The sequence below is a fragment of the Mus pahari genome, chromosome 3, assembly GCF_900095145.1.
Source record: "Mus pahari chromosome 3, PAHARI_EIJ_v1.1, whole genome shotgun sequence".
NCBI lineage: Eukaryota > Metazoa > Chordata > Mammalia > Rodentia > Muridae > Mus > Mus pahari.
Window position 1 is genome coordinate 108914672 of NC_034592.1, and position 18058 is coordinate 108932729.

At 45.3% G+C, this 18058-nt stretch overlaps 1 protein-coding gene across 1 annotated transcript in view; it reads right to left on the reverse strand.

Moving 5' to 3' along the window:
* The window catches only part of Shc4 (SHC adaptor protein 4), a 94157-nt gene that overhangs the window by 5554 nt on the left and 70545 nt on the right, over positions 1–18058 (reverse strand). The window contains exons 8-11 of the mRNA XM_021192909.2: positions 17146–17314; positions 14220–14280; positions 10633–10806; positions 2034–2287 (exon numbers count right to left, since the gene is read on the reverse strand). Of these exons, the coding sequence (XP_021048568.1) occupies positions 2034–2287; positions 10633–10806; positions 14220–14280; positions 17146–17314 (658 nt within the window). The remainder of the gene's footprint in view (positions 1–2033; positions 2288–10632; positions 10807–14219; positions 14281–17145; positions 17315–18058) is intronic.

Consider the following 18058-nt stretch of genomic DNA (forward strand, 5'->3'; position numbering starts at 1 on the left):
TCTTTAAGGGATTTTTGTGTTTCCTCTTTAAGGACTTCTACTTGTTTAGCAGTATTTTCCTGTTGTTCTTTAAGGCTTTCTACCTGTTTAGCAGTGTTCTCCTGTGATTCTTTAAGGGCTTCTACCTGTTTAGCAGTGTTCTCCTATATTTCTTTAAGTGAGTTATTAATGCCCTTCTTAAAATCTTCTACTACCTTCATGAGATATGTATGTCTTTAAATCCGAGTCTTGCATTTCAGGTATGTTGGGGTATCCAGGACTGGTTGAAGTTGGAGTGCTGGGTTCTGATGATGGTGAGTGGTCTTGGTTTCTGTTAGTAAGATTCTTACGTCTGCCTTTCGCCATTTGGTAATCTCTGGAGTTAGTTGTTATAGTTGTCTCTGGTTGGAGCTTGTGCCTCCTGTGATTCTGTTAGCCTCTGTCAACAGTCCTGGGAGTCCAGCTCTCTCCTGAGTCTCCTTGGTCAGAGTACGCTCTCCTCTTGCAGGGAAGGTGCACAGAGTTCTGGCGTTCAGACCTGCCTCCTGGCTGAAGATGTAGGCCTGAAACGGGTCCTGTCCCAGAAGATGTGTCGCCTCTGCAGTTTGCACACTTACCTGCAAAGACTAGTCTCCAAGGGACCCTGGACACAATATGGCTCTCTCACCTGCTCTGGCGGACAGAGACCTCCTGGGTGGCCACCTCTCCTCTGGCAGGGAAGGTACCTGGGTGTCCGGAGCCCGAAATGGAGTCTGTCCCAGAAGCTGTGTCGCTTCTGCAGTCTACACTCTCAACTGCGCAGACAGGATCCTGGGCAACCCAGAGCAAAGATGGCTCCCACACCAGCTCAGGCAGTGAGAGCCCTCCCTGGTGGATACCTTTCCTCTGGCGGGGAAGGAGCCCGGATGTCTGGAGCCCGAAATGGGGTCTGTCCCAGAAGCTGTGTCGCTTCTGCAGTCCACACTGTGCAGACAGAAGCCTGTGCGACCCAGAGCAAAGATGGCTCCCTCACCAGCTCAGGCAGTGAGAGCCCTCCCGGTGGACACCTCTCCTCTGGCAGGGAAGGAACCCAGAAAACAGGGTCCCAGAAGCTGTGTCACTCTGCCGTCCACACTCTCACCAATGCCAACTGGAGCCTGTGCGACCCGGAGCAAAGATGGCTCCCTCACCAGCTCCTGTTATGGTTAATCTTGATTGTCAACTTGATTCCATCTGGAATCATCTAAGAGTCAAGCAGCCGGATGAGCTTGTGAAGGATTTACTTGATTAGATCATTCAAGGTGAGAAGATCTTCTCTAAATAGGGCCATGGTATTGGGACAATATGCTCCTCAAACAAGTTCAAGTGCTCCTCTCAGCATGAGCTTAGAATTCTCTTCATTTTATTATGTTTAGATTCTCCATTTCCATGGGATTCAGTCCTGGGATGTGATATGTTTTTACACACCTGTCCATTTCTTCTAGTTTATTCAATTTGTTGCCATACAATTGCATATAGAAATCTTTTATACCGGGTGGTGGTGGCACATGTCTTTAATCTCAGCAGTTGAGAGGCAGAAACAGTTGTTTTTCTGTGAGTTCAAGGCCAACCTGGTTGACAGAGCCCAGGACAACAGCCAGGACAATACAGAAAGACCTTGTCTCCAAAAAAAAATTATATAATTACATGATATCCATTTTATTACATTTTCTATTTTATTTGTATTTTAACTAAAAGTTTGTCCGCTTTCTTAACCCTTAAGAAAGCTGCAATTCTTAGTATAACACACCACAAACCATGTTCTCTCATCTACATCATTTAACTCTGCTTTGCTGTAATTTGGCTGTGATCTTATTCACCTGCCGGAGTTCACTATGGCTACAGGTTTGTCCTGCTGAACTGAACTGAGAAGGACACAAGAGAGCTACCCTCCACATGGCACTCCAGGGTGGCTTCCAATGCTAACCACAACACTAGTACTGGCTGTATGGTTCCAGAAGGTGTTGACACTTAGCCTTGACCTCTCCCAAACACTGTGGATCAAAGTATGGAGCACAATGAGAACTCAGCCATACCTTGCCTTCAGGATCCACCAAGAGAAGATGCTTGGCCTGGCCACCTTGCAGTCCGCTCAGTACAAATTGGCCGGGAGATGTTACACTCTCTCGAACCAAAAAGTCCCCATCCTTCACCAAAAGTTTCTCTGCTGCCCCTCTGCTCAGCTTGCCATGGAAGCATTCCTCATCCCACAGCTGCTGCCTAATGTGTGGCAAAGCGAGTGTGTTCCCAGGCTTGGCCGTGGCTCCTGGCTGCACAGTTTCTGGTGCTTCTGGAGTCAAAACACAAAAGAGATATCACAGAGTTATCATCATCTGTCTTCCTTCTGTGTCCAAGGTGCCGTTTAGACAACTTTGGGGACCTAATGTCCTGGCAGGCTCTAACCGAGAGGTGAATTTGAACATCATCTTTAGCTTCTGTCACTAGGAAAGGTTACCAGGCAATTTATTATCACAGGCACTTGTTGACGGCTTCAGATAATTCATGCTATTTTATTTTAAAAATTAAACAGGTCCCCAAATTGAATTTTGAGAAAAGCTAAACTACTTATAGCCACACTGTTACTGTTGTAGAGCTGAGATTTAAAACAAGGACCATTTGACTCCAAAGCTTGGGCTTTTTAATCAACTTCCATTTTCCAAATTGTCTAGCTGTACACAAAAGTCCATAGGAGGTAGCAATGCTGCCAGGAGATGTATGGCATCTCCTAGACATACCACACCTGTAGACCGGCATGTAGAAGGATTGCTGAGAGTGTTAAGTCTAGCCTGGGCTATACAACAAATTGGCAAGCCTATACAAGTCAATGAGACCTTTCCTCAAAGCAAAAGAATGAAAGGAAGAAAAGGAAGGAAGGGAGGGAGGGAAGGAGGGGAAGGAAGGAAGGAAGGAAGGAAGGAAGGAAGGAAGGAAGGAAGGAAGGAAGGAAGGAAGAAGGAAGGAAGGAAGGAAAAGAAGAAAAATGATGCAGAGGTGAAGAGCACTTGCTGCTCTTGCTGAGGACCATGGGTTCTGTTTCTGACCCATAAGTTGGCCCATAACAACCTTTAACTCCAGTTCCAAGGAATCTGGTTCACTCTTCTGGCCATCATTAGCACTACATGCAGGCAAACCCTCACAAAGTTAAAATAAATAAACCTTTTTAAAATTCACCAAAAATAGTTCACTATATTAAGTTTATGAATGAGTTTTGTTTAAAATATATTTAATGTAATTAACAAACAGAAAAAAAAGAAAGAAATGAAAAAACCACCATAGAAAGCAGCATTGTGTTTTGAAGTGCAGAGGACCTTTTGCACAGAAAGCACTCTTCATTCATTAACACAGCAGAGAACTTGCAGCCCTCCTGGAAGGTCTCCCCAGGTGATATGCACGGACTCAAACTGTGCAGCTTGTATTCCACCATGCTGTAAGGCCATCGGTGTAGGCAGCCTTCAGTACTCTATGGATAGCCCAATTCCCATGTCAATGTATTGGAGCCCTGCCCTACTTAAGAATGCGTATTTAACATACAAATGTCATATGACAGTTATAGCTAGTACCACAAACATATCTTATAAAAAAAAATCTAAAGCTAATGACTGGAAAGAATGTTCCTCCACAAATCATCATCTCTCTTCCTATTGTTGCCAGAAAAAGCCTGAGGAAACGTGTCCAGATGTTGACTAATACTTGCAGTTGGCCTTGGTGCTGCCTGTTCTTGGACACAGTAGAAGACTTCTAATGAGCAGTCCCATGTGTGTTTGTGTCAAGGACAAGCTCTGCAGGAGCGTGAGGCAAAGCATGTGGGCATGCACCACATCAGGGATAGGCTCTGCATGAGGGTGAAGCAATGCATGTAAGCAATGCATCATGAGGGTGCAGGAAGTTTAGTGTGGTATGCACTTTTGGTTTGTCCTAAAATTATGGACAGCTTTTGGACAAGGACAAAACAATAGAAAAACAGACATTATATCATCTTGAAGAGTCAACAGCTCATGGGCCAGTCTTGGGGATGCAGACAGTGTTTCTAACATAGCTTCCCAGATTCAGACAAGGACAAGACACAGTGTGCTGAGCGATTTCAACTGTTTCCTTAGCAACGAATTCTGTTAGAAGGAAAAAATGTGATAGGCTTTCCAACTCATTCTAACTTCGAAGGTTATGTATGTTAATTTGGGAAACAGAAACAAAAAGTCAACTCTGGTCTCATCACCCACTGTGGGTGCTCAATGCTGAGGCATATTACTATGTCCCCTGCTCCTCAGTGATAGCTAACAATGGAGCTTGTGTGCTCATGATAGGCCCATCTCTGAGACAGAAGATGGGCGTGCAGGGCAGGGGGATTGCTCATTTCTTAATGAGGTAGAGATGGGCAGAGAGAGAAGTAGGAGATGCTTGGTGATTCGCCAGCATGTGGACAGTACTCGCAGGAAATTATTAACATCTACAGTGCTGGGTACAGCATTAGGGTTTGGAAGGATTTAATTTCCCAATTAACCCATTCATTGTTATTTGTATTCTATGAGCAACTACGTTACTTTTGAGTTTTAGAAATGCTCTATAGAATAACATGCATGCAAATGTCAGGCAGTCCTGTAACTAAGGATACAGGAAGCTGCAAACTTTGAGATTGTCAAACTCTAAACCTCTTCCCCTCAGCACCTGATTCATGTCCTTTTGCAGGCATTGAGAGGAGGCTCAGTTCTGGCTATTTATAGGCATTGTGCTTTGGAAAATTGCTGGAGACGCTGCATCAGTTGAGAACAAACCTTCACTTCTACAGGAAACGGGGTCTCCTTTCCAACAAGCCAACAGTGTCTTCAGTTAACAAACAGCCTTACTTTGTGTGTTTTGGACTAAAGATAGGGGGTATAGCATATTTTGTTAACACTAAAATCACAGCCAATAGCGCTATAATTCATACTTGAGCTATGTTTTTATAAACCTGCCTTTTCTTGTGAGGAAACTTAAGTTTTCTTTCACTTAAAAACACTATACAGTGCTTTAGTGCCAATGCTCAAGGACTATTTTAAACAGTGAAAACACTATAAAACAGCACAACATGTGAAAGATTGGGGGCACTAAAGGCAGCACGAAAGGACATGACGTTGGCTGGTTGCTCTTCACTCTGTGAGACAACTTGACTATGTAGATCAGGCTATCCCCAAATTCTTTGTGAAGCCCAGTTAAGTCTTAAATTCCTGTGATTTCCCCCTGTTGGGACCATAGGTGCCACTACGCTTGGTTTGAATGAATGCTTAAAGCATGAACATCACCAAGAGATAGACTGCTGCCATACGTCACCCATATGTGAGGGACAACTAATTCCTGCTGAGCAAGCTACATCTCCATTGTGAAACCTGTAAACACTGAGAACTGCCAGAAGATTGAACAGTGACAGTTTACATGTATTACTGAAAGTACAAGTGCGCCTCCATAAAGTACCTGAAGAGTCGTTAGGACATTCCAACAACAACAACAACAACAACAACAAAATGTTAAGTGTAGATTAGAGGTTAAACTAGTGCCCTAAAGTCAGGCATGGCTGCCGCACAAGCCTTCAATCCCAGCGCTCAACTAGAAGCAGATGGATCTCTGAGTTTAAGGCCATCCTGGTCTACATAGTGAGACCATGGAGGAGGAGGAGGAGGAGGAGGAAGAAGAGGAGGAGGAGGAGGAGGAGGAGGAGACCAAGAGAAAAAAATATTTGTAATATAATGGAAGATTATGTGCCTGTTAAGGAAGCTACAAAGCTATATCAATTTAGTATTTGGTAATAAGTACAGTAGGTGTAGAACAAGACTGCCCAATAGAGGAAGTGTACGGAGGAGCCTGGAAATCGGAGCACATGCGTGCGTGCATGAGCTTAGTGTATCAGAGTGGTGTCAGGGGAGGGAGATGGCACTCAGTCAGCAGTGCTAGGAAGGCTGATCCACGTGAAAGTAAGCCAGGTTCACTATCTCATACAAAGTGTAAAGGGCCAAGAGGTAATAAAATCATATAACCTATAAAAGAAAATGCAGCAGAAGCCAGACAAAAAGAAAACTAATCGAAAAGATGTATGTAAGAAATGTGGTAGAGATAAAAAAAATAGAGATTAATAACATAGGAAAAGAATAAAAGCCCAAATGCTTTAGCAAAATCAATAAAATCAATAAAACTAACAAAGACACACTTGAATAATAAAAAACAGCCCAAGAGGACACATGACCAGGGATCCACGAGACAATAAAATAACAGTAAAGGACTATTCTGTACCAAGCTATAGGAGAAATCACACTGCCAAGGACTTTGCATAGCTCCTTGTTATATATTTTGGCTCCTGAAACAAATTTTAAACTCTCATATGCATATCAATGTGAAACAGGCTGAAAAGAGAGAAGCCGCCAGAGAGGCACACCCTCAGTGTCTGGCCTAGGCAAACATGCAGAGGGGATGGCAGGAGACACAGCGAAGCCCACAGACAGCAATGGACAAGAGTCAGCTGACAAAGCTGAGCCAGGGTTGAAGCAAGCGGTGTCATCAGTGGCTCAGTCTTCAGAGTCCCTGCGCATCGGCACACCCGTCACTGCTGCCCCTTTGGGAATGTGAGTCTCAGCACAGCTGCCTCTCTATTATTCTGTGCCATCAGCTAGTTTGAGTGCAGAGAGGGAGGCACTTTGGCAGGTGATAATGGCAGCCATTGGATGCTGCATGCCATACTATATAGGATCCCACTTATTTGTTAGAGAGTTAGAAGGAACACAGCAGAGACCCGGGCTCTGACAGTTGTCCTCAGGCAATGCTCGACTACCACCACCACACTACAGGCCCCCTAAGCTTTCTCTAGGCACCCAGATACAGTAACTTCCAGCTTCCCTTGTGGGGAGGGGTTCTGCAGTTGCAAGTGAATAAACAAATAATGTCTTCTAGTGAAAAGAAATGATCCTCTGCCACTTGGGGGACACCTGTTAAAGGGATGTTCATGCGCTACTCTTCCCTTTCCTCTGTTAAAGGGATGTCCGTGCGCTACTCTTCCCTTTCCTCTCACAGGTTGGGTACAGGCAAGGACCCATGCAGACAGGGAAGACAGGTGTCACGTATGACAATTCCGCCCAGTCTCAGTCCTGCACCACCAGTGTTTGAACAGTACTTAGAGATAACTAAGCCAGTCCGGCTCACGCTCCAGGGTCTGGGAGCTTTCCTGGTTATAGAAGCAGAGCTAGAGAACCCTCTCTGCCACTGTCAGTAAAAACAATAAGGCTCTCAGAACACCTCACGTTTGTCGTGTGGTGGGATGGCCCAAGGATCCCTGCTAGTCACAATGCTGGGCTTGTGTGTGACTGTCTATTTATTTGTTTTTTTTCCTGAGTGGATCAGTAGGGTTATCTGAATTAAGGAAGCAAAGTCTGGATAAAGAGGCTAAAAGGAGCTTTAAGGAAGAGGGAAACTGGAGGACAAAGCTGAAGGTCTATTTAGGGAATATGTATACGTGTGTGTGTGTGTGTGTGTGTGTGTGTGTGTGTATAAGTAGAAGAGAATGACCACTGCTCTGTCTCATCATAATATTTTCTTAAACTAACATTTTAAAAATGCATTTGGGGGCGTGTCCTGGAGAGATGGCTCAGTAGCTAAGAGCGCTGGCCGATCTTCCAGAGGACAGCAACACCCACATAGCAGCTCACAACTCTCTGTAACTCCAGCTCCAGAGTCCCCACCACCCTCACATAAATATTCATGCAGGCAAAACACCATTGCATGTGAAATACAAATAAAAATAAATGCATTTGGACTGGGATTTGATCTTTGGATGGAGGAATGGCAAGCTGACATTAACCTCAAGGGGTGCCAGAAAGCCCAGGAGACTGTGCACACTGAGTCCCAATAGGAGATGAAGGATGGAAAGCATTAGCACAGATACTGACATCAGTGCAGGTAGAAGGGAAGGGTAAAAGCAGAAACACTGTGTTCAGGACAAGGCAGCCTTGTCTGAGCAGGGATTGGCTGCTATGGATTAACATTGCCACATCCTGTTATTCTTCGTCCCTAACAGAAGACTAAGTCTACTAAGTTACCTTGGAAGCCATTTCTATAACAAATATTGCCTTATTCACAAGACATTTCCCTCTGGACAACCTCAGGAACTCACTTTAACAATGTGAAATGAATATTCCGGCACCATCTCATGTTCTCTGTGATGAGTAGAGGAGAGCTTCCTTCAAGGAAGAACCAACTGCCTCCCCTTCACAGCTCCAACCTGGCCTGGTGGTCAGCTCCTAGATGGCCTACCATTGATGGTCCACATCCAGACAGGTTCTTGGGCCCTGTGTAGGACAATGTTGGCAGAACACACAGGCTCTCTGAGGAGTTGTCCAAAGCTCTCATGGGCCTGAAGTGTTCCACTGCCACCTCCACCCAGGCAAACTCTCTTTCTGTGCATCTAGATGGTGGTGCCCATAGATACTCGATATGCCAACCTCCACCTTGGCGTATAGTTCCAGAGAACAAGCCTAGTTGGAGTAAGAGTGACGAGTAATCATACTTTTCTACCAAAAGTCAGACGACCTGTCTCACTGCTGAGTGTGAGGGCTCACTTCATCTAGACAGTTAAGGTTCTGCTGAAGACCAGACCCGACAAAATCTCCTTTGAACCTTCTCAGCTCACAGCTGCCCTACCTGAAAAGCTCACTTTTGGCAGCTCTGCAGAAGCCGCCTAGGCAGCGACCGGGCCTCCTCGGGGGCCTCCTCAGGGGCAGCTTCCCCAGCTTTGGAGCAAGTCAAGGCTGGTACCACCCCAATCTCTCAGCACAGTATCTTGTGAAAAACATTGTATTTTATTTTTCAAATGATTTTAGGCTTTGGGCTTATTTAGATTTATTGATCCATTCCTACTTATACACTTACCACCCCCAAGCAAGCTTACCAAAACACGATTTCTCACTCCATTGTATTCGACCCACAATTGAAGTTTACGGTTGGAGAACAGAACTCTCATTTCAGGGCTGTATTATTAGGGCAGCTGAGGTGATTATGTGATTATGTGAGCAATGACACTAAACAGAACAGACATAATGTCCATTGTTCCTCATGCAAAGAAGCAATTTCAGGCTTATCAGCTGGCTTTGTGAGCCCTCCCTTGATCAAAAACACACATTGGAGACTCAGAAGCAATGGAAATAAATTTGGTGATGGAAGAATTATTCAAAACCATGTACTACAGGGTCCCCAATGGAGGAGTTTAAGACTGAAGGAGCTGAAGGGGTTTGCAACCCTATAGGAAGAACAATATCAACCAATCAGACCCACCAGAGCTCCCAGGGACTAAACCACCAGCCAAAGAGTACATATGGAGGGACCCATGCTCCAGATGCATATGTAGCAGAGAATGGCCTTGTCAGGCATCAATGGGAGAAGGGGCCCTTGGTCCTGTGAAGGCTCGATGTCCCAGTGTTGGGGAATGCCAGGGCAGGGAGGTGAGAATGGGTGGGTGGATGGAGGAACACCCTCATAGAAGCAGGGGGAGAGGAAATGGGATAGGGGGTTGGGGGCAGGAAAGGGGATAACATTTGAAATGTAAATGAAATATCCAATAAAAATTTAAAAATAAAATTAAATAAAAAAAACTCATGTGCTAAATTGTTAAAAGTACATAGCATGTCCACAAAGATCTGATTCATTATTCACTAACAGTTAACAGTTAAGAGGTCAAGAAACTAAGAGGTAAAGGCACTTACTTGCCTGCAAGCGTCACAGCCAAGTGTAACAACCAGACACACAGCGTGGATAGAAAGAGCCCTGCAGTTTGCCCTGAATGCCCTTGTATTTATTCATGTGTATGAACACACAAAAATGAACAAATAAATGTAATACTCCCCCAAAAAAACAAGTTAGAAAGGAAAAAGAAAGAAGAGAAGGAGAGGGGAGGGGAGGGGAGGGGAGAAGAGAAGAGAAGAGAAGAGAAGAGAAGAGAAGAGAAGAGAAGAGAAGAGAAGAGAAGAGAAGAGAAGAGAGATCATTGCAATTCTCTAAAGATGAAGCCAAGGAAATAGTTTTTGTTGTTGTTGTTGTTTTTGGTTTTTGGTTTTGGTTTGGTTTGGTTTGGTTTGGTTTGGTTTTGGTTTTTCGAGACAGGGTTTCTCTGGCTGGACTTGAACTCAGAAATCTGCCTACCTCTGCCTCCCAAGTGTTGGGATTATAGGCCACCACTGCCCAGCAGGAAATAGTTTCTAAATGACAGTCGGTGCCTGATCGTAGTGGTCTCCCAAAAGACATGTTGAAGTCTTAGTCACCTGTCTAATTTGGTAAAATTGTCTCTTAGACATAATCACACTAAGGATCTTGTACAACCACCTCATCCCAGTCAAAACGCAGCGGCTTGTCCAGCCACAGGAGGCAGGGAATGTAAGCTACTGGAGTGCCTGTGAGCCAAGCATTGTTGACAGTCACCAATTAGCCACAGAAGTGAGGACAGGGACACTAGGCAGATTGCTCAGGGCATCGAGAGGAGTCAGTGCTGCCAACAGCTTGGCTGGGTCATTCAACCTTCATAGCTGGTAGAATAGGGAGCTGTTCTCAGACACAACGTGCAGTGATTGACTTGTTGTGGCTTGTTGCCACAGACCAGGAAACAAATACAGGTAGTGGGAAGGCACTTACTTCCGAGGTGCCAGGGGCTCCCCTGTGGCAGAGCTGAGCTTTGATTTGCAGCATAGCTGTGCATACTCTGAAGAGCCTGTGTATTGACATAGCAGGGGTCATCAAAGAGATCCACTCTCCAGAAGTGCCTCAGCGATGGTGTGTCACCCTGCCCTGCTCTCTCGTGCGGGATACCTGGAGAGGGTAGCAATGAGCAGGGCATTATATTTTTGCCATGTAAATCATGGCTGAGTTGAAGAGCGACAGGAACACTGACACTTCGGTCTCTGAGGAAAAAGCACCCTCTCCCTGCTCCCCTCCCCTCTCTGCGGTGTTCCACTTGTCAGCTGTGCCACTGACAATAGCAGACAGGAGAGGTATTCAGGAAATGGCCAATGAAAGCAAGGACCTGTAGAGCAAACAGTGCCAGATTGAGGTGATGGATAGTCCCGGAGGAAAGGAAATCTCATACTGAATGTGCACCCTATCACTAACCCCCCTTTAAAGGCTTGTACTTAATACAGTCTTACTTCCTTTACACCAAACTAACTTAGAAGTAAATGAATGAATGAATGAATGAATGAAAGGAAGACAGTTCTGTGATGGCTATCCCTGGCTGTGAACTTGAGTACATCTGGAATGAATTATAATTCAGAAATGGAGGGCACACCTGCGATCCAGATCTGGAGGCTAGAAGACACAGGCTTTTTGATCCCGGATCTTGACATGGGATGACACATGATTTGATCTGGATCTTGAGGCATAGTGGCCATGAAAAGCTTAGGCCCAGCCAAGGTAGTACACATCATTAATCTCAGAAGACAAAGGCAAGCAGAACTCTGAGTTCAAGGTCAGCCTGGGACAGAGCAAGTTCCAAGTAAAGAACAGCTTAGGTCCAGACCTGGTGATATATGCCCTTCATCTGGGCCATAGCTTCTACTGGAGGCCTCCATAAGGACAATGGAAAGAGGACGTGTTCCTTCTTCTTCGTCTGCTTGTACTTACTTGCCAGCACATCTGCTGGAACCTGCTTCTGCAGGATGCCAGCCTCCCGGGACTGAGCGGCTACTAGATTCTTGGACCTCCCACTCACAGCTGCCCACTGTTGGGTTAGTTGGACTGCAGAGTGTAAATCATTTCAATATTTTCCCTTAATAAGTGGAGGCATTCCATGAGTTCTGTGACTCTAGAGAAACCCGACTAATACAAGCTCCTAAGGTTAGAAAGCCTGGCTCTTTTCTCCTCTTCTTGCCAAGCTCAGCCTTGCACTGATCGCTGGTGTTTAACTGTATCTGGCAGAATGGCCTCTACCCTCATGTTAGTTCCTCCTCTCCCCTCAGCCTGGTGCCTCCCCAGCCACGTCAGGCTACACGCACTTGCAAAATGCTCTTTTAAAACTGAAAACCCAATCATGTTTCTCAGAGATTTAAAAACCTTCTAGTTACTCCTCTGCAGAACTTCTCTGTCAGTCCAGCTTTACTTCCAGTCTCTGCCAGAAGTCACATTGGCCTTCTGCAATATGACTGCCACTTAAACCTCAGGCACCAATTCAAATCTCTCTTTGCTCAAGACTAGCGGGCTCTCTGCTTTCCCGGGGGCTTGTACTTACGCTTTGAAGGCCATTCCATGGGGGCCATTAATCCTCCCATCCTCCTTACTTGCTTAAGGTCTGTACTACGTCTAGGCTGCACATTCCACAAAAGCAAGGGTAACATCCGCCTAACTCACAGCTGCAAAGCATCACATGTCTGGCCCATGACTGTTATTGAATGCATGGGTATTAGCACAGTCTCACATGATCTGATAGCATGAAAGACTATCCATCCAAATGGCTGTGTCATAAGGGTGCTGGGTGAATTTTTTTGCGTCTCTAAATAAGCACATTTATAAACTTCAGCTGTACGTGCCCCAGGATCATCATGAAGTTGTACCCAGGACTGTGGCTCTTGACTGCCTTACTGTAAAACAACATTCCTTCTTCTATTCCTCAGTCTCGCACCCCCTTTGATGTGGTCCAAACAGGACAAGCTCACACCAGCTCTCGTATGATGGTGAGAGAGAGGTCCAATGGGAAGACTCCACTCTTGGTACCTGTTCCTTGTTCCCTGTGCTTCTGTTTGTCCAATCTCTCTGGAGGGAAGGGTTGCCAGGGAACTGTATTTGTGCATTTTGTGACATGTGACTGCTTGCTTAGTCAAATGGAGTTATGGGCTAGGGAACCTGCCTTACATTTTCACAAAGAAAAAGTGACTAGCAGATCACTGCAAGGCAGTTGCAGCCTGGACGATACTTTCCTAAGCAACGTCATGAGCTGCAAATCAGTAAGACCTAATCCAATGAGACCTCGTCTCATTCTCAGCATTAGCCTGCTCTAAACGTAGATGAACATGGGATTTTATACTAAATGCTGTATGAGGCCTCAATAGATATCACCAAGGGAACTGTTGAATAAATGCAGCAGTGTGAGAGACAAAACAAGTCAGCCTCGCACGGGAGAATGTGCTGCCAGTATCACAGAGAGGTCCATACAGGACAAGCTCCTACCAGGTACATGCCAAATGCTGGGACTTCCCAGGGGGAGGGAAGCAGGGGGCACAGGAAGGAGTTTCCGTCCCAAGAGGGCACGATTTCATTGACTGTAAAGAATTTTATAATAAAAAAAATTGAGACATAGTTTTACTATGTAGCCCTGGCTGGCTCAAAACTCATTACATAGCCCAGGCTGGCCTTGAACTCTAAGCTCTCTGCCAATGGAGTGCTTGAATTTAAGGAAAGCACCACAGTGGAATTTTAATTTCTATCAAAAAAGAAACTGCTTTTAGAAAGTTAAAACGCTGCCCTTGCTCACAGATCTTCTTATGAAGCATGTAGAATGACAAAAACCAGAGATAAACTACAAAGGGCCTTCATGTTTCCCTGTTGTATAAAAATAAAATAGTAGGCTACAATGGCAGAAATAGATACGAAAGGTGACAAATGAGGGGTCACTGAGTCCCTCAAAATGGATACCCAATTCCTTCCCCGCCTAACTCTGCAGGACTTACCTTCCTAAATGAATAAATAGTCCCGACAGATGGGAAGAATGAAGCCACTAGCTGGCAGCATAATAAACATATTCCTAACATGACACTTGAGACCGTGTGTTTGTCTTGCCCTACAGCGTGAGCACACACAGGGATGAGCGCAGAGCTCCCTGGCAAGGTAGAGGGTAGGAGTTACTGGTGCAGTCAGTTACCACTCCTGATTCCTTTGCCAAACTAGAACACAGGTTACGTCTTAACCAGAGTGTAGTCAGCTCCAGTTTCCATACTAATCTAGTATGGAATAGGACTAGTCTTTGGAATGGGACTTCCAGGCATCTCATTTCCATGAGATGTCAAAGCAATGCAGAGCCCCAGCCATACAGCCACCCCCTTGAAGATCACATGAGAGCAAGGGAGAAGTGTGGGGCTGTTGAACAATACACAATAGCATTCTGGCTTCCCTGGGAAGCAGGCAGCACAATGGCTGCACATTTAGTCCCATGTCTGCCCTTTAAGAGCAGGGGCCTACACAGTCGTATGGCTTAGAAGGAGTTGGGGTGGCAGCCGGGGAGGCATTGTACCTACCTATTGGCCTACTCCGTCCCATACAGTTCTTATACACACTGCTGCACGTGGAGTTCCCAGGCTGTACAAACGACAGATTGCAAGATGTTTATCAAGAGGGCATGTCCATAAAGAAAACAATAGCTTTCAGGAAAATAGAGCGGGCAACTTCACTGACAGGCTGGAAACAGGATCTGGGTGGGAGAGAACGGTGCTCAATGGCCACCCTTTTGGAGTTATTTGCAAATGTGGATCTGAAGTTTGGGGGTGTCGAAAGGACTGCCCATGTCCTGTGTCTTGAGAGTCCCATCCCCTGCTGCAGAAGTTATATTCCAGCATTCACAGTGGCAGCTAGAAAGTGATGCCTAATTACTTTGTGTGTGTGTCTGTGGATGTGTTTGTGAGTGTGTGTTCATGTAAGTATGGACGCCAGAGGTTAATAGTGGGTGTCATTCTTCAGAGGCCATCCACCTGGCATTGTGGGTTTCAGTCACTCACTGAAACCAGGGGATCTCTGAGATAGGCTGGGCTGGCTGATCAGGGAACCCTAGTTGGCTGTTTCTTAACCCCTCTGCAGCACTGGGAAAATAAGCCCACACCATCTCACCTGCCTGTGCTTTTAATGTGGGTCCAGGGGATAAGCTCACTCACACCCTCAAGCTTGCACAGCAAGCACAGTGCAAACTGAGCTTTCCCAGCTGCTACCTGAATTTGAGATGACAAACTAGAACTCTGCTAGTTTGCTAGACTCATTTGTTGCTCTTGAAAACCTCAGCCAACCAGAGGGCTTCAGTTATCCCCACCTTTGCACACATTATCTCCAGCAGTGGAATGAAGATGTGCCAATGCCTTGGAGAAGAAAGGCTCATCTGGGCCCGGAGAGATGATGGATCAATGTGTAAAGCACTTGCTAAGCAAGCGTGTAGGTTGGAGTTCGGATCCTGAGAGTTCAGGCAAAGCCCTATGAAGTCGAACTCTGTAATCCCAGTGTGTGGGTGAAATGGGAGGCAGGGATGGGTAAATGCCCAGAAGCTCCCAGAAGCACCAGACACACACACACACACACACACACACACACACACACACACANAGAGAGAGAGAGAGAGAGAGAGAGAGAGAGAGAGAGACCCTGCTCCAGCAAGGACTCGCCTTCAGATTGCCCTTTGACCTCTACATGCACACTACAGCATGCACATCCCCCCCCACACATACTACACACAGCTTTAAAAATTAAAATAAATGAATAGCTTTATCTGACAATAGTATGTAAGGCGGCTTGAGGGCCTGAAATCAGTGCCCGATAAGGGCTCTCAGAATCATTTAGGCAAGTAGAACCAGAACTTGAATAAAGTCTGAGTGGATAAAAAAGACACTCACATGGTAGAAGGCTAGATACTGGACACAAGTTGACATGGGCTCCAAAATGTAAGAAAAGGCAAAATGAGTGAAAGAGGTGAGTAGCAGAATAAACATGACTGAATAGATAAGCGAATTGAGCAGGACACAGTAAAGTGCCCTGGATCCTGCACTCACAGTGCAGAGAACAGTGGATCTCAGGAAGTCCAAGCCAGGACTACACAGTAAGACTCAGTGCAATGCAGTTTGGTATTAGAGCTTAGGAGACACAGAAGGGTTGAAGTAGAAAAACTAGAGGACCAGTGTGCCCTCGGGCTAGAGGCAAGACCTAAGCCTAAGAGGAGCCACTGAAAATGCTTACACCAGGGCAAGATAGGGCTGGGGTCTCCATGAGGAAATAAAGGAAAATATGAGAGAAAAGGAAACTCAACTCACTTTTCAAAGGAACAGAAATAAGTGGAACTGTGGCTCAATGGATAGAAAACTTTCCAGACTAGCCTAAAGATTATGGTTCAGATTCTTAGAACCCATATAAATGCCAGACAGCTCCCAACAATCCCAGAGCACAGGAAACAACAAGAGAGAATACTTCAAGCAAGCTGGGCGCTTGACTAACAGGCAAAAGACCCTGCCTAAATAAATACAGAGAAAAATGATGGACATCAACTGGACCTCCATTTGCGCTTGCATACAAATGCTTACACACACACACACACACACACACACACACACATACCATACACAAATATGCAAAAAAATTAAAGATGGATTGTGGCATCCCATGTGATAAAACAAATTTATTGAGTCACATGTTATATATGCAAGTGTTCACTGTAGGATTCTACACGTGAGTGTTACTGTAGGAATCTTTCAACTATACTAAAAATGTTGAGATAGAGGGACCTGGGGCAGATGTGAAAGGTTCAGGAAGGGAACACCAAGATGAAACAATGTTTGGAAGCCAACAGAAAAGGACTCATCCTGTGGGTGCCAGCTCTAAAGATGGAGGAAGATTACTAAAAGGAGAAATTCATTTAGCAAAGACAGTCCCTAGTGGCCTACATAAAACTCATATACACTGGGTTGCCAAGCAGAGTTAAGGTCTCAAAGTGTATGTGTGAGAGCCAGAATGAAGACAATGGCCTTAGAAGTGGGAATGAAAAGGTGAGGTGGTGTTGGTGGGTTACAGAGCCAACTTTATCCACAAGCAGAAGAGAAAGAACCAATGGGGTTATTCTGAACAAGGCCATGGGGCTGGCAGGAGAGGAGGGTCAGAGCACAGGGGAGGATTATACTCAGAGACACAGTGACTCAGGAAGAAGGGAGAGCCCAGGAAGACTGGGACAGGTGGGAGGGTAAGGATGACAGCAGTGCATTTGGGTGCTTTTTGGTTTGCCAGTGAAGATGGATATGATGTCCCCTAGAAAGCCTGGATAGGGTACTGGGAATAAAAGTGATCCAGTGTAGACTGTAATTTACCCTACATTTGAAGAAAATGGTACCTTCACATTTGAAAATCCTCAAATCGAGGGCTCTAATGGTAAGAACAGAATCATGCCTGTGGTACCAGGAATAATAAAACAGTGCTTACCAAATAGCACAACTTTTCACACCGGATAGGGCAGTAAGCCATTTGGTCTGTAGCTTGAACCTGGATCCGCACATCTGAAATGCCGCCTTCAGGTGGCTGCTTCCCCGGGATGGAGTTATAATAGTCATGGTCTCTGTCTTCAGAGGCACCATCAACCAGTACCTCCTCCCTGTAAGGGGAAAAAAGAGGCCCCAAAAGGCTGTGTGGGAATTCAAAGGCTATAGGGGATACAAAGAAATCAGAGCCAAGCAAATCATCCCAAAAAGCTGCAGGTGTGTTTTAAGTTTACAGCTGTGCTTAAGCCATGTCAAACATCTGAACTGCTGCACTAACGTGTTTAGAAGTCTGTGGAGAATACCAATGGACAAAGCCAGCGAAGACTGTCAAGGGTGAGGCCTTCGTATTTCTCTCCAGTTAGTGGTAGTGATAAAGATGGTAAACAGCTCACCTGAATGAAAGGCTGTTTTACCTCAGCATCATAAAGATGCACAGCTTCATTTTGGAGATGTTTTGGTCAAAGAAAATTTAGAAATTGTTCTTTGGGTAGAGAGCCTGACCCAGTTTACTAAACTAAGATGAAAAATCCATTTAAAAAGGAGCGCTGTAGCCAGCTATCTTGTCTGCACAAATCTAGACAAGTATGGTATTCATAAAGAACTATTAGAGTCACATGTGGCAAGGGAGGAAATTCTGTAAACATGCAATTGTTTTAAAATTTGAAACAGGGTAAAAAGAAAGAAACAAACTGGCATCTCTTCCAAATTGGAATTAACAACAAAAGCTCCTATAAAAAAGAATGAGTCAAACCAAATCTCTTCAGGATTTTGTATGCATGTGACAGGCTGGGGGGTGGAGCGGTGTGATTTAGAGAAGGCGTTCGTGTGTGTGTGTGTGTGTGTGTGTGTGTGTGTGT